At 35.9% G+C, this 16,807-nt stretch overlaps 1 protein-coding gene across 2 annotated transcripts; it reads right to left on the bottom strand.

The window, feature by feature from the left end:
* Nucleotides 1–670: 670 nt before the first annotated feature.
* On the bottom strand, nucleotides 671–1,888 carry LOC6576954 (alcohol dehydrogenase-related 31 kDa protein). 2 transcript variants are annotated; one of them, XR_006357131.1, is made up of 4 exons: nucleotides 1,752–1,888; nucleotides 1,282–1,686; nucleotides 834–1,217; nucleotides 671–774 (listed from the first exon to the last, which is right to left on the bottom strand). XR_006357131.1 is itself a non-coding variant. In XM_002002895.3 (3 exons), exons 1-3 carry the CDS (start codon nucleotides 1,845–1,847, stop codon nucleotides 888–890), a joined length of 831 nt encoding a protein of 276 aa, XP_002002931.1. In that variant the 5' UTR covers nucleotides 1,848–1,888; the 3' UTR covers nucleotides 671–887. The 2 variants fall into 2 exon arrangements, 1 of the variants encoding a protein (XP_002002931.1); XM_002002895.3 differs by having other exon boundaries at nucleotides 671–1,217.
* Nucleotides 1,889–16,807: the final 14,919 nt, after the last annotated feature.

Genomic DNA, 16,807 nt, shown 5'->3' with positions numbered 1-16,807 from the left:
TTTGCTTCACTGTTAATTCTTACTCTTAAAAAAGTCCCAGCAACTACTCTAGTCTGGGCTATTATATTAGGCGATACCCTATAACCTACTCCGAAATAATTTAATAAATTCTAATTAATTATATCTAGTTAAGTCATTTCTATTTATTATTTATTCATATGTTTTTTACATATCCATAATAGACAATGTTTTTCTTTTATACATTTGTATTATATGTTTACAACTGAAATAAAAAGTAGAAATTCCATTAATTTATTTCACTCATTCCACTCAATTAATACGGAAGAATTTACTTTTACAGAACAATTTCTTTTTAAATATTTGCCTATAGGTAGTGATAAGTAGGATTGGTTGAAAACTGAATACGACTTACATACATACATATGTGTATATAAGTATCTACCTGATAATCAATAATAAACTGCTTAAGTTGGAAAATGAAAGTCGCTTACTGTTTTTGTGATATATTGAAAACTGTGTTTCCCAACTTCTTATATGACTCAAATGATATTATTCTATATATATGTTTTTTTTTTTTTTTTTAATTTGAAAATTCGTCAACAAAGTTTCTACTAGAAATCTAAGTTATATCACCTATTAGATAGCTGCCTTTATCAGTCCATCATTATAAGAATTATTATAATATCAAATAAAATCAGCCCAGCACACATACATATACGTATTTATTTTATTATGAAACATTCAAAGGTAATTTTCCAATTTGTTTGTGTAAATTAAGGGAATAAAGGTGTATACATAACTGCCTGTTCAAATCTGTGGAAGAATCGAAGGCATAATAAATATTTGCATGAATTTACACCTTTCAGTTTTACCACATTGTCCGATTGTGGTATTTCTTTGTTTTTCTTGGCGCTACTGTGGTGCTTTTAATCATTTTCATCCTCATCCTCGTCCTCGTTGGGCCTTTGCATGTAGTGGAGCAACTGGTCGGCCATATGCCAATACCAATGTAGCTTGACCAACTCCAGCCCCCCTTTGTCGGCTATCCAAATCTGTCCATTCTCGCCACACTCGATCGCCTTGACGATGTTCTTTGCACAAACAGTGGGCGATTGGCATGGAGCCGTGCGCAGGCGATCGGCGAACGATTGGCCATAGCTGAGGAAGGCTGTGAGCTTACGATCGACGAAAAGCTTGGTGGGTCCACAGCACACGGCCATCACAGCGACTCCATTTTGCGAGTAGTACAAGGGATCCTATGAAGATAAATAGGCATTACATTCGATTCACTGAACACTTCCATCAGGTGGAAACACTTGCCGCTAGACTTCTGGTAAAGCCAATCACACCGAATTTGGATGCACTGTAGGCGCAGAAGACGGGCGAGGGATCCAGTCCAACCACTGAGGTCACGTTCACAATCATACCGCCCTTGCCCATCTGCTGCTTGTCCATGTAGGGCAGCACCGTGGCGCAGGTGTTCATCATTCCGGTTAGGTTAGTACTGATCGTTGCATCGATGTCCTGCTCGTCGCAGAGCGTTGCCCCATTGATGAGCACATCGATGTAGTCCATTTGCACCATGACCTCGTCAAAGTACTGCTTCATGTCCTCGCGCGCCATCGTCACATCGTAGGTCCAGAAGAAGATCTGGGTGCTGTGCTTGATCGACTGCAGCTGGGCAATGGCCTGCGGGTTCTCCACACTGTGAAGGATGGCGAGTTTCTGGATGGATTGAAGCGATATTATACCAACTCATCCAAGGCATCCTAAAGCACTCGATTACTCACTGCAATATTCTTTCTCATCAGCACCTTGCACGCCTCTAGCGAGATGCCTCCACAGTCGGCCACATAGCAGATGTGTTTGCCTGCCAAATCGAACATATTAACCAAACGGTTCGACCTCTACTTTATCACTGAGCTTTCGAATTGTGCATTTGCCTAACCTACTTCAAAATATTTTATTTCACATTTTTTTTTTATCTATTTAATTAAATGTAGAGCTTATCTCTTCTTTGTTGTGTCCATTGCTCTGATTCTTTAGGCATTTATTAATAAAAACTTAATTTCGACTGCATAATAGAAAAGCTGAAGAAAACAAAAATACTCAAATTCTCATGAAATAAGCAAGTTGATTAAGCTCTATAATTGAAATGCAATTGATGTTAATGGTATAGTCGAGTAATGTAGATTAAAGCTTGGACCAAGTGTACTTAGCTAATATTCTATATTTCTTAGAATTTAAACAAAATTCTCTTAACTTCCTCAATTGGGTTTTCCCGTATTTCCTACACATTTACTCAATTATTTTCTTGCTTTTGTTTTTTTTTTAATGGAGCATACTTTCTGGCTAAATACTCAGCTATTTCATAGCAGTCAGCTTTTTTGCGGTGTAAACGTAAAGATATTTCGAAAACTGCGCTTTCAAGATTGACGTGAATTTTTTCGCTACAGCCAACTTCACGTTGCGCGTTTACTGCTAAAAGTTTTAGCAAGGACATAAACCTATATGTAAGCCCACTTAGCCAAGACACATATCTTTTTAGATAATGAGACCAGATAAATTTTTATACATATCTGCGAATTTGAATTAATAGACTTTACGCTCAGTTTTGATAAATATTAAAAAAAAAAATAAAAATATTAATTTTATAATATTAAAACTATTTCATTAAATAAATAAATAAATATTATTAAATATTAAATAAATATAATTAAATCTTTAAAGTTTTTAATTTGAGCTAAAAGTTCTGCAAGCCGAAGTCCCAGATGTCAGTGCTTAACTTTTAAATTAATTAAAAAAAGGCAAATTAAAAATTAAAAAAGAAAACCAATCACCTATTGTAAATATGTTTTATTAATATACGCTGGCAAATATTTATAAATTAATTTATACTCTTCTATATATTAAATGCAAATTGAAAATCTCTTAAAAATACATATATTAATTGATGACTTTCAGCCTTTCAGGCACAAAATTTAAATAGCTCAAATAGTAAACTTCGTCGTTCAGCTGCCTATTACAAAAATTAACACTTCAAGGCAAAACATGTATAAGCACCTGAATATTTATATCAAACAACTTGGACAACTCCTTGGCCCAGCAGCCGTCAGTTGTGTTTAACGATCGAGGCAAGCGAATGCCGTTAAATGGAGACTAACTCAATTGGTAACTGCAGCGGCAACAAGTTCTGCGTCTGCGCTGCATCCTCGCTGATGCTTCCTGTTTGATAAATTCAGAAATCAATTGAAAATGCCTGAAAGGCCGACGCGCCAGGCAGCCAAATAGACAGATTCGCGGAAAAGCAGCTGGAAGCAAGCGCGAATTTTTGTCCACTGCCAGTGCTGCTCAAAAATATCACGATATTCGAGTCATGGCTTAGTGGCTAAGCAGTGATTCAGTAGTTAGCCAAGTAGAGTCAATAGTTATAGGTAGCCTATAGGAGCTGATATGGCAAGGAGAAGATAATTTTTAATAGAAATATCTTGGGGATAACAGTTGTATCTGGGTTAGAAAAGGAAAATCAAAAGAGAGTGAGAGAGAGAGAGAGAGAGATTTAGCCAATTGCGGATTTTCTCTGAAGTGACTGAGTCCCTGACTGCGGCGGCTACAGCAGAGATAGACAGAATCAGTTATTGAGGAGAAATACATTTTGAAATTACATATCAATTAAAATATAAAAGAATTTACAAATATTTATTATTTATATAAAATATTATATTTTATATCAATTAATTTAAACATAAATCTCATTAGATAGTTTTATGTATATAGATTAAATGTATTATTCTGAAAAAAAAAAAAATTAATAATAATTTTTTATGCTAGAAAATTTATTTAATTCAAATCAAAGTTTGTGAAGGTCAAAGTTTGTGAACCTCCCAAAATATCAAACCTACATCTTAAATATAATTATATTAAATATAAACTATATTATGATTATCAAAATAATCCAAATAATATCCGATATATCTACATACATATAGCACTCAGTTAAGCTTAACTAGTTCAACACTTTACGTCTCTAGTTCAAGCTAACAGTGAGTTTAATGTAAAACTTCTACAGCATCTCTGACAGTAGTTTGTTAGTCTGTGAGAGGAGGTAGAGGTGGCGGTAGAGGCCGCTCGATTTTGGATGTACCCCTCGCGCGTGCGTTGGCCTCGATGGCCATGCAAATAAATCACAGTAGAAAATGCATTCGATGAAAAAAAGCGACGCATAAGTGCTGCCAAATAAATTCTGCAATTTATTTATTGCACTGCCCGGCCGGCTGCTGTTCGCATCGAGAGTCGAGCTGTGTATGGGGCAGGCCTTGGATCGGACTGAGGCTGGCTATCGGCAAAGTGCGCATACAAAGTATTTTATTTCATTGGCAGCAAATTGGCAATAAGTGAAATTTGTTGGCCAGCTGAGCAGGTGTTTGCCATTGTGGCGGGCTCTGGCTGCAGCTCGATGGCCATTTGGGAAATTGGGTTAGCCGCGATGGGGCGTGCCGCTTCAAACAGAGCACAAAACGTTACTCATATTACCAAGCAGGGCTACGGATGCCCACAGATTCCGTCTGGCTGACCCATATCTGGCATTCACCTCCGAGCCGCGTCCATTATTAATTATGGTGTAGACGCGGAGTGCTTACATTTCCGCATAAATAAATCAATTGTCGTGAGCGTGAGCCAAAGTGCAAATGAATTAGCATTTATACTCGACACCTTCGCGCGGCGCACGCATCGTTAGTCCAGGAGTCGGCGTCAAGTGCAATTTGGCCGCTAACAAAGGCCTATTGTGAGCGAAGCGAGCTTTGGGAAAGTCTTTCGCTGCGTCCAGAAAAATGCCAGACTCTTGAAAGAGACACGAATTGATTGAGCCAGCAGTGTCCCCAGCAACGAATGCCTGGCTGGCCAGCTTGGCCAGCCTGGCCAGCCTCTCCAGCCTCAGCTGTGAAAAAGAACTTGGCTAATGACTGCAAATTAACACCGACAAGCAGCTGGAGACGAGTGTCATTAAGCCGACTGTTTGCCTGCAAGAGAGCCGAGCTAAACTGAAGCACTGAGCTCAGTTAGGTGCTGAGTGAGACGGAGGGGGCCGAGGGGCATCTCAAGTGCTCACTGGGCTTTTAGCATATCTTCTGATAGATCGCCAGCAACCGACTAACTGGCAACGTGCCAACTCGACGTACTTCACTTACGAGCACCAACAAACACAGCTTGGCTAACCTGGCTAACGTGGCCAACTGCAGTCTGTGGCCTCCTTACTGGCCCTGGCCCTGGAGTGAGTCGCGAATGCGCTTCTGCAGCCCATTTAGAGCTGAGTGATTGAGGAAATACCTCGTTTGAAACCTTCATAAATTAGGTTTATCACACTTTCGGAAGTCGCCTATTAGTTGGACCATTTCTAAGCTTCGTACTTTCGAATCAACACTTACAGTGAGTATTATGAGTTTACCTATATGAAATAGACGGAATGAGATGCGTTTTTCTATGTACCATATTAATGTCTTTGACTGTATTTTACTTTTACTTTAATGATATATATGTGTATATTTTTTGAAAATTTTTATTCTATATTTTATTGTGAATTAGTATGCTCGAAATGCTTTGAGTGCATAGTGAAAGTGAAGCCGAATAAGTTGGAGTGAGTGACTCGCCAACAAAATATTCAAGCGAGAACAATTGAGTTGTCGGAGCAGAAGTGAGGGTGCAGAAGAGGTTGCTCTTTGAATGTCAAGGGAGAAGAATTAACAGACTTCGCTGTGGGCTCTCGGCTTCGTACAATTTTTCTCATTCCTTCGTGAATTTCTTATGACTGCCTGAGTACTGCGCCTACCCTCGGCTTTTACAATTCCTGTATTCTATTCAATGATTTATTTATTCTCACTCATTTCACGCATACTCATATTGATACAGAATCGCTCCATTGAATGCTCTTACGCACTCAACTCAATGCACATATTTATTTATAATCGCAAATATGATATTAAATATTAATACAATAGTATTTTTTTTTTTTTTATTTCATTAAAATAAAACTTAACATTAAGACTCAATGCAAGTACGTAATAAAAATATAAAATAAAAATTAAATTAAATTATCATATTAGACATTTATAAGTATGTCATTCATAAGTTTATGCTTTTTGACATTTCTCTTAGAATTTAAAGATATAAAAATAAAATAAAATAAAAATTATTTTTTTGATGTGTTTTTTCCCATTTCCAATTATGTGACTTAATTATATAATAATTATCATAATTAAGAATTATATATTATATATAAGTTTATGTTTTTAGATTGAACTCAAAGATAAATATTTAAAAAACTGATTAAAAATTATTTTATGTTTTTTATTTTTTTATTTTAAATGCGTGTTTCCTTATTTACAATTATGTGATTCAATTTTAAAATAATTATATATAATATATAATAATAATAATATTTTTAAATCAAATTGCCCACCCAAAAATCTCAACTTACTCCATTCAATATGATTCACCATCATCCTCCATTAACTTTTCCCCATGCATTGATTGGCAATATTTTTGGTCTGGCCTTTCCCAAAGACTAGTTACCCTAATTTACCTATTAAATATATACAATTTAAAAGTAGGCTAAATAATGCAACGCAAACAAATGAAATAATGAGGGGGGGAAAGAAAGAATACCTTAAGCTGAGACAATGTTCGACTTTTCTCGTATATTTGCAATGCTCAAATTTCAATTTGCAGCCACCTGGCAGAGGAGAGCCTGGTGCGCCCAATAGAGAAATGGAAAATGTTGGCCGTGGCTTGCAATATGCAAATTGCATGGTCAAATGGTCAAGTGGTTCAGTGGGCCTTTGGTTTGGCCAAGACGGCGACTGCTGGCTGGTGGCTAAGATCGTTTGCATGAGTGCCGATGCCGTGGCCGTTGCCGTTGCCGTTGCCGTTGCCGTTGCCGTTGGAGAGATTGCAGTAAGTGCTCCAGTTTTGTTCTTTCTCGGGAAGCAGCTCACGCACCCAGCGATTGATCCACTGATCCGGTCATGCAAATCACAGCCGTCACCCCGCTCCCCCCCTCGCACTGATGCGGCCAAGCGTGAGCCTAAGAGCTGCCACGCTTGGCTGCCATGCGGAGTGCGCTGAGGCGCCACAGTCACCAGCAGCCCAGAGCGAATCTTGGGCTCAAAACTTTGACGGCTTTGGAAAAGCGCAGTTTTAGTCACAGTTGCAGTTGCCGTCGCCATCTGACCCTAATCGATTGTCACTCTGATGGCTACCGCTACAGCTAGGTGGATCTAATGAATGTGGGCTCATCAGTGCAGCGGCCCCCTATGAAAAGCCTTTGAAATGCAGCTTGACTTTTACTTTGAAGACAACAAGAAAATATAAAATGAAAATGGAAAATGTAAAATGTAAAATGAAGAAGAAAGAGCAAAAGAACCTGCCAAGTCATTTCTTATTGACCCACATAATGTCCCTCCCTCTCTCCCTCTCTCCATCTCTCTCTGTCTCGCTCTTGGTGCAATGATTGATGTCATTCGCGTTCGCCCTTTTTGCTTGTGTGAGCACCCGCCCATCAATTGGGTCAGCTGCTACCGCTGCGTTGTCATTCGCGCAGGTTCAGCTTTGCCCAATTCCCATATTGTACTAGAGCCGGCACGGCTCGGCTCGGTCACTGCCGGAGCCTGCGCTCCGGGAACTGTGTCAAGTGTTTGCGCCTGCGGTCTTTCAGTTTGCCAACCATGCAAATTACGAGTACATCTCGGTGCATAGTTAACCAGTTTTCTTTTCCAATATCTCTCTGAGATTGCTTAGAACGAACGCACTGCACACAGATAACGACGGCATTGAACGAAACCAGCGACCACAGCACAACTCTAATGCCTTCACAATCATTCACACCTGTTGCCGTTTTTTCGATTTGCAGCTTTGTCATACAGTTGGCCCAAAGCGCCAAGAAAAGGCATTAGCCCCATTCACAGAGTCTTAGCTTACTTTTACTCAGGCTGCGACCCAATCTACTGACTGCAACAATCATATGATGTAGGCCCATCAAAATGTCTTATGGGCTGTCGACTTACCGAAAAACTCTCTGTGTATTTCGCTGAAGAGAAGACTCTAGAGACAAATGTATGATCTATTTATACTTGAGAATCTCAAGTTGAGATTGTTCAAATGTATCACTCAAATAAATTATATATATAATTGGAGTTAAAAGTCCTAGTAGTATTTCGTCTGTATATATTATTGAAATTATAATATATTTAATAAGGAATCTAATAAAAAAGACATGAATGATCTTTTTATTCTTGATGCTGTTTCCATGCTAATATAAGTATTGTTTATAAATTATTTTTAATTCCAGCTAAAAGTCCTTGGACTATTTAATCTGTATATATATTTATAGAAAAATATATATTTAAGAATATTTAATATATTTTTTGGCTAAAAAATGTTAGAATATATATTCTGAATAAATTATAATAAGTATAATATAATAAAAAATAATAATAATATAATAAATAATAAAGTAATGAAAATAGTAAAAAGACAATAATATTTATTCTTGTTTCTTCTTATTCTTTATTCACAATATACAACTGAACGTTCAGTGCGGCGCGTCTATTGTGAATGATCTGAATGCTATCTGTGGCAACTGCAGCGGCAGCTAGAGCACTGTGATTAGACTAGTTTATAATTTTCGTGTTGTGTTTAAATATTTTGTGCCACACCTGTGCCATAACAAGGAGAAACACAAACAACTTAGAGCAGAGCCTGGGCAGTCTGGGCAAGCAGCGCTGGTCTAGAATCAAGTCAAACCAGCTGGCAGCACAATTTGACGATGACATAAATACTCCAGTTAACAAGCAGGCGAGCAGGTGAACAGGTGAGCAGGTGAGCAGGCTCTTTGGCCCCACCCAAGTGCAGGATATGCATATATAGCGTATGGATGACTCTTTCGGCTAAAACAATATTTGTTAACATTAACTAAATATTTTAGACAGTACCATCGATACTATTGCTTTATCGAGACCTTGTTAAAATAACTTTCAAACTAAATTTAAGATATTAAAAATTTATATCTATTATAGATAATGAATTAAAATTCTAGTTCAAGCTGCAAGTCGCCGTACAGACTTAAGGCGGCTATTTTAGAGACATCATATATAAATAGCGATGTAAAAAAATATACTCACCCAAGCAAAATGATTATAGTTTAAATAAAAATTAAATAAAAAATTGTGTTTTTCTTTGTTAAAAAAAATATATAAATAAATAAATAGAAAAAATATGGAATATGGATAGCTCTAATAAAACATTATTATAGTTATTTTAAGAATCGATATAAATTTTTTTTTAATGAAATTATAATATATATTTAAAAAAGTTTTATTGCTACTTATTTTATTTTCGTTCTCTGTTTTTAAAAGCAGATGGAACATCTTATAAAGATTTTTTTTTTAACTTAAAAAAATATATATCTAAGCTTTTTTTTTTTTTTTTTTTTTTTTTTTGAGGTAAGTATATTGTATTTAAGTCTGGGATTCTCCACCTTTGAAAGGATTCTTAAGCAGGGCGAACAGCTGAACACATGTCTGTCTCTCCGTCTGCTTCACTTTCATTCAGACTTTAAAGCTTAGTTCAACTATACAGGCCATGTTTAAATGTTTAATTGGTGGCAATGGCAAAAGTTGACTTCCAGTCCAAATACGTCAAATACCACGTCAGCCCACATCCCACAGCTGTGGGAGTTGCTGCCGTCAACTGCATTTTAACATGATTTGTTCGCAATAATGGGGCGAAAGCACCGATTGTGGCTTGTAGAAGAGCTTTAATATCTGAAGAGTTTCGCCGCATATTTGCATGCTTTGATTTTGACAGCGGAACGTCCGTGAGCTGTCACAAGACCAACACAAGTTGTTGATGTGTAAGTGTGAACGTGGGTGTATGGTGTGCATGTAGTATTCGTGTGTGTGTGTGCATAATTGAGTTGGAATTGCATTGGAATTGGGTGACGTGTTGACGACTGTCTGGCGAGCTAACGGGTGTGCCGAAACTTGAGCTCTCTTTAATTAACTGCAGTAACTGTGTGTGTGTGTGTGCCTATCTATGTGTATGTGTGTGTTTGTGTGTGTATTTTATACCTGGAGCCCAATAGAAATGGGAGATCAGGGTATAATGCTTTTCTTAATATGTATGTAACAAGCAGAAGGAGGCGTGGCATAGCCCATAAAGCACATATATTCCAGATCAGGGCAAAGAGCTGACTCAGCTCGACTGATTTGAACCTGTCCGTCTATCTTTCTGACTGTCTGCCTGTCTTCTGTCTGTTTTCTGCCTGCCTTTCTGTCGAAGCGACGAAATATTGAAATATCAGTTCCTTGAAGGGCTTGAAGGATCTCCTAATCGACCAGTCTCAGCTGGAAGGCATTTTATTTTTTTCTATATTTATTTATTTAATTTTTTTACACAATAATAATATAATATAATAATAATAATATAATATGTATTAACACACTTGAAATGTATTTCTGACTGTGGTTTCGATACTTTCAGCCAGCTTTCAGCTCGTTTGCATTTCACACATTCACACTGGCCGTTCATAAATGTGGCAAAGGTCTCTAGCGGAAACTCACTTACGAGATAGTATGATATGACAGCCAGTCGGTTTAGGCTCTGATCGCCGCTTTCGACACTTGTCAACGGCGTGAGTCAAGAATCAAAATATTCATTTATACAAATGCCACACCCAGGTCTCACAGCAGCAATTAAATTATTTATTCATAGCATAAGCTGGGCATATCTTTGAAATAAAGCCTTGTTAGTTGCATTCAAAGCGCGCGCTTGACAAGCTTTATGGCCACAGATCTTTTGATTAGATACCATATCGCTTTTGGTTTTACATATTTTTCAAAATATTGAAAAATATGTTTTGATATGCATATGTATTTTGGGATATTTTATTCAATTGTACTTGTATATGTAGCTCGGAAATGAATAGAAAATCAATGAAAGTAGAGCTAAAGCAGATTTTAAATTTAAATAAGTACTTGACACCACAGTAAGATTAACTTTAAATGGGAAGACTGGTTTTTATGGGATGAAGTATTTTACTAATTGGAAACTTCGATTTAGATATTTCTGAAATACACAAACGCAAAATTCTGAATTCAAAATTTACGAATGCAGATTAATGAATGATACGTCGATTAATCTTCCGTTTTTGGTCAAGTAGATCGTCAGACTGAATCGTTTCATTTCATTTTATTAAAGTCGTGGGCTGGAATACAAATTATGTACATTCATTAAGCTCAAGATTACGAGAGTCTATCCGAATTGCAGACAATATAGAACCAGCAAGGCTCGTCAATTTCTTAGCCAAGCAAATATCATTTTCACGAGTTTATGGAATAAATTCTAGAAAGTAAAAGAAAAAACACACAATAAAACATTATTATTATTATTTTTTTTTGTCAATAAAAAATTTAAACAACAAAAATCTATATAAGAATCTTGACACAAATTGAATTTTAAAGTAAGTAAGAATTTTAAAGCTAAGTAAAATATATTTGAATACTAAATAAATTAACATCTGCTCTCTTCATATAATCTCTGTGTTGAAAACCGATATTTATCGATATATATTAGTATAATAATTAGAGTCAAATTGATATATAGGAATATAAATCCACTCAATCTGTCTTTCAATGAGCTGGGTATTCCGGTAACCCAACAAACTGCTGTGATCTTGTGAAACTAATGAGCAGATATCGAGCCGACATTAAGAGCACTCATAAATCAAACACAGCAACAAAACAAAGTCACCAAACCTATTTGATAAATTTGATTTTTATCATATTCCATATGTTATCAATGAGGGAAAAGTGAAAACGTTAAAAAGTTTCTGTAAATTTGGAAAATTATTATAAATAAATAAATAAATTGTATTCATATGTTAGGCACATAAAGAAACTTGTTCGCCCCCACTGGAAGCACGTACCCGACCCCAATCGTATGGCCGGCCATATGAGTCTATTAGGTACTATAAATACAACAAATATTCACAAATTGTTCACATAAACAAATAGAAAAGTCGCCGGCCCAAACAGAATTCGAGCCCAATAAGAAATGCCAATGCACGTGTCTTGAACATAAATTTAAAACATGTTTCAAATGCAGTTTGGGAACGGGCGGGTGGTAGTGGCACCGGTAGAGGCGGAGGTAGAGGCAAAGAGCTTGCCAGCACACAGCAATAATAAACGCATGAAAATATGCCCGAGGCGTGCGCCAAGCGATTTCACCTACCAAACAGAGCCAGGGAGAGAGAGAGACAGCGAGAGAGAGAGAGAGGGAGAGGGTCTCTGCATATGTTGTTTGTCGCTTTTTGCATAAACGCACCCAATTTTCAATGCGGCCACATGAAGAGACATAGAGCGAGGGAGACAGATGATAGATAGAGAGAGAGAGAGAGAGAGAGAGAGAGAGGTGTGATGGGGAGAGGGAAGCACCAACGCAGCCATTGACCACATGCCTGTGCGTATGCCTTAGCATGTGTGTGTGTGTGTAGGGTGAGCAGGGGGCAAAAGCGGGGCTTCCAATTGGAAATGGAAATGACTGCAAGCGCTTGAAGAGCCGCGCCTCAGACGTGCCTATTAGGAGCTAAAGCCGCACTCTGCTCCGGGCTACATGAAATGCAGTTGGCCTGCCATTGTTTTCTCACATTGGGTATCTCCAGTCTAGAAATGTCATAAAATATGGCTAAGTAGATTTTGAAAATGGAAATGATTTTGCATACAACTATATGCAACTATGTGCATTATATTGTTATAGAAGTGTTGCATTACCAAAAAGGGGAACAATTAAAATAAAATAAACCAAATTAAATTATTAAAATATAAATATAATTAATTAGAAGCAAATTTATGATGAAAGGATAAAATTTTGAAAAATTCCAATTACTTTCGATGCGAATACAGATTTATGATTTTTTAAGAAAACTATACGTATTGAAATTAGAACGTTCGTAAAAGTAGTATTAGTCGTAAAGTAGCTCATAAATAGGCAGTAAATTTAAAAATTAATTATTATTAATAATAATCAGTAGTAAGCGTAACTGTAACTAATATGGAAAAAATTGGAAACAAAATTAATTAATGAAAAAATGCATTATAAAAAAATTTTGTAAGTAGTAAATAAATAACATAAAATAACATAATTATATTTTATGATAAACATTTATTTAAATAATTATTTTTATATAGCAAATCGTGAATCAGTTCATGCTCATGCTATATTTCTAAGCCTTCTGTTTATTAAATTATTAAAACTTTTGCATTTTGTTCTACATGAGCTGCTTGACGATTTTATACTGATTTTTGATAAGGTTTTTAGTATTACAGAATGTAACACTAATGTAAAAAAAAGAAGAAATAATAGTGAAAAATAATATATATAATATATAATCATCAAACACAGAAAGGCCTAGAAAGTGTTTCGAAACATCGCTTCAATTCACACCCCTTTCACCTACTGAGTAAAGCCAAAGCCTAATCACAGTGCATGCCAATGTGTGTATGTGTGTGTCTGTCTGTGGATTTCTCGAGAAGTCGGCGTCAACAGATTTGCTCCAGACGCGCGCAGCTCATGTTTTGTAAAATTTCACTTTTGTAGGTCGCTGAAAATCAAAGGGTTCGGCAATGGCATCGACTTATGAGACAATTAGAGTAAACATATTGCCGCAGTGAGGTAAAGCGCATTACGAACCACTTCAGGTGTTTGGGCGGTGTGGTCTCTGCTGCAGCTGAGAGGCGTTGACTTTCGAGCTGCACTGTTCGTCATATACGAGCGACTAGCCGCCCGCTTCTAACGAGCGAAAGTGCTGTTTTGACATTACAAATATAATATATATACATATATATATATATATATTTTTTTTTAATCTCAGCATTGGCCTGCAGCTTGTTGTTTCTTCAGGTTTTCTGCTTTTCCATTTCGATTCGTTAATTGCATTTTTAGCATTTATAGACCTGCCTCGGGCCAGCTCCAATTTGTTGACGACAAACCGAAAACATTTGCAGCTGCTGCGATGCATCACATCACATGTCCATTGTTCAAAGAGGGGTGGAGCGAGGGTGTGAAAGGAGATCCCGCTTTAGTTATTGTCGTCTTTCAAATGCGTGAAATCGCAATTTTCGGTCTGGGATAAAAAAAAAAAAAAAACTAGCTGCGAATTGCTGCTCCATAAGTATTTTCCACTGATCACACTGAATTGCCAACAATTACTTTCATTTTCACAATGCCCCCGAGTTATTTTTTTCTGGCACACATGAGATGATTAAATAAGACAGAGTGCTCCAGCCGAGGCTCAAATATTGAAAGCAATAAAAGTATTAGAGATACTAGGGATCTGTATTTACTGAAAGCACTTTTAAAGAAGATCAGAACTTAGCCATTGATTTAAATAAATATTATATATAAACCAATTAGAGCTGGCAACGTGAATGAGTATTCTGCAGTCTGTAATGCCCGACTAGTTTTTATATAATTACATTATAAATATGTATTTCAAAAACATACACTTAATTAATGTGTTTAAAATATTTATAAATATTCTCAATTTTAATCGATCAAAAAATTTAAAAAATTATATATTATATATAGAATATATACAATATATTATCATATAAAAACAATAAATAAATCCTCATGGATTATTACGTTGGAGATCTAGAAAGATTTGCTAATCATTCAAGCTGTTATAATAAATAAACTTTTTTGATAATTTCCCAAGAGATCAATTTAAATAATTTACATAATATGAATATACATAGTTTTAAATAAACTTTTTTTGTACCGAAGCTATTCGAAAAGTTTTGCGCTCTGTCATTTCCCTTGCCATTCTCAATGCCCGACAGCATCTTTGGAGTGCACAATTTCTCACAGGGGAACTCAATTTCAATTTCAATTTCGCCACGCCCACTGCGAGCTGAGAAGCGAAGGCGTGTGTCAATTGGCAGCCATAAATCTTCATAGAATCGTTGACTCGCGGCGACAGTGTAAATTTTCATTAGGTTTTCTGAATTATTGAAATGCAATAAATCAAAATCTAGTTAACTTTAGATTAGCAATCAAAGAAGCATTGAAAGGATGCTGACAGCAAATCGTTGCGAACATTGCCAGATCCATGTGAACGAATGCCAATACCAAATTGCAATTATTTTCTGGGAGAAATAGCAGAAGAGAATAGAAGATAATGCAATTCTTTCGCTCTGTTTGGCATGCAGCTTCTTGTCTCTCTCTCTCTCTCTCTCTCTCTCTCTCTCTCTCTCTCTCTCTCTCTGCCCCCCTCTCTCTTTTTCATTCTCATTGTCTTGATAGCTTTCTAACTATCTTCTGTCCTCTATCGTTTTCTCTGCTCGAGCTGTCGAACGAGATAATAACCAGCAACACCCAAAAACCACCCAGTGGTTGCATGTGGCATGTGGCATGTGGGGCTGCCCACTCGTGTGTACAACAGCGAAAACAACTGTTGCCGTTCTTGCTGCACAATTTGCCGCTGCCTCTGCCTCTGCCTCTGCCCCTACCGCTGCCGCTGCCGTTGCATGCAGCCAATGATTAAAACAAACTTAATTCTTAGGAATTTCTACAAAATTGTAAAACATAATTTCCACAGAAAGTTTTTCATCAGCAAGTGTGAGGCTCTCGATTCGCTAACTTTTGTATACCCTGTAATGGAGATATATGCATATCGAGCAGCTCTTACTCTTTGATAGATTAATACTTTATTTTCTTTTTCGAATAAGTAAAATGACTAAATGACAATACTTCGGCTATGCGAATAGAGGGTATCTGCTTATCGGTTATTTTCTGTAAATTTCTCAACTATTCATTATTTTTCTCTGCTCTTCACGAACGACTTCATTGAACAGAGGCTTTTGCATGATTATTGCTCCAGTTACCAGCGACAACAACGATAATCAACAGAATAACAGCAACAACAACAATGCCAACAGCAACAACAAGAAGATTTCGCTTATAGTGAAAATCTATTTACAAATAAATAAAACCCATAATGAAAACAAAAGGAGAAATAATTTAATTATTATGAGAATTATATAATAATAATAATAAAATTAGATTAAATAAAATTAAATAAACAAATTAATTAATTTAAAATTGAATTCCTAATTATTAAATATATACACATATGTATATACATATATTTATATATATTTATTTAAAAAATATTTAAAATAAATATAATAATAAATAAATTCGATTAAATAAAAATAAATAAATAAATTCGTTAAAAATAAAATTTATAATTTTTAAATAAATATATATTTGATTTATTTTATTAAAAAGGAGGCTAACTTAAATAGGTAAAAAAAAGTAATAATAAATATATATATGTATATAATATGATAATAATAATTTCTTTAATAATTAAAACAGGAATTCTGTCTTTAAATATTTGTATATATTATAAATATGCTCTTATGTAAAAATATTAAAAATAGAATATTAATGATATATATGTATTCGTATTTATTAACCTGTTAGATATTCTGTTTCTTGTTTTTACCTCTTCACACTGAAATCAAGAATGAAAATACTCAGATATTCAACAGATATTAGCAAATTGAAAACTATTTATAGTAAATCTGAACGTTGTTGCTGACGTGTGAAATTAGCTTCGTCTTGTCGCAGGTGAAATGATTAAGCCTCTTAAAGTGGCCATTGCTATTGGTAATTCAGTCTCGAGTCTGGCCATGACGTTCGCTTCGATTCTTGTGCACGAGTTTAGCGAATTTCACTACATCAATCAATGCCAAACGGCCAAGCAAGCTTGAGAAACAATTAGAAT

This window comes from Drosophila mojavensis, unplaced genomic scaffold (genome assembly GCF_018153725.1).
Source record: "Drosophila mojavensis isolate 15081-1352.22 unplaced genomic scaffold, ASM1815372v1 contig_36, whole genome shotgun sequence".
NCBI classification, from domain to species: Eukaryota; Metazoa; Arthropoda; class Insecta; order Diptera; family Drosophilidae; genus Drosophila; species Drosophila mojavensis.
The sequence above is the reverse complement of the archived record's forward strand: the minus strand, read 5'-3'. Positions and strand labels throughout refer to the sequence as shown.

What these genes read in the sequence shown, in the direction of transcription:
- LOC6576954 (XM_002002895.3), bottom strand. Translation starts at nt 1,847, where the DNA reads ATGTTCGATTTGGCAGGCAAACACATCTGCTATGTGGCCGACTGTGGA. An exon ending in TGATGAGAAAGAATATTGCA is followed by an intron (nt 1,687 to 1,751) that starts GTGAGTAATCGA and finishes CAATCCATCCAG; the next exon opens with AAACTCGCCATCCTTCACAG. An exon ending in GCTTTACCAGAAGTCTAGCG is followed by an intron (nt 1,218 to 1,281) that starts GCAAGTGTTTCC and finishes TTATCTTCATAG; the next exon opens with GATCCCTTGTACTACTCGCA.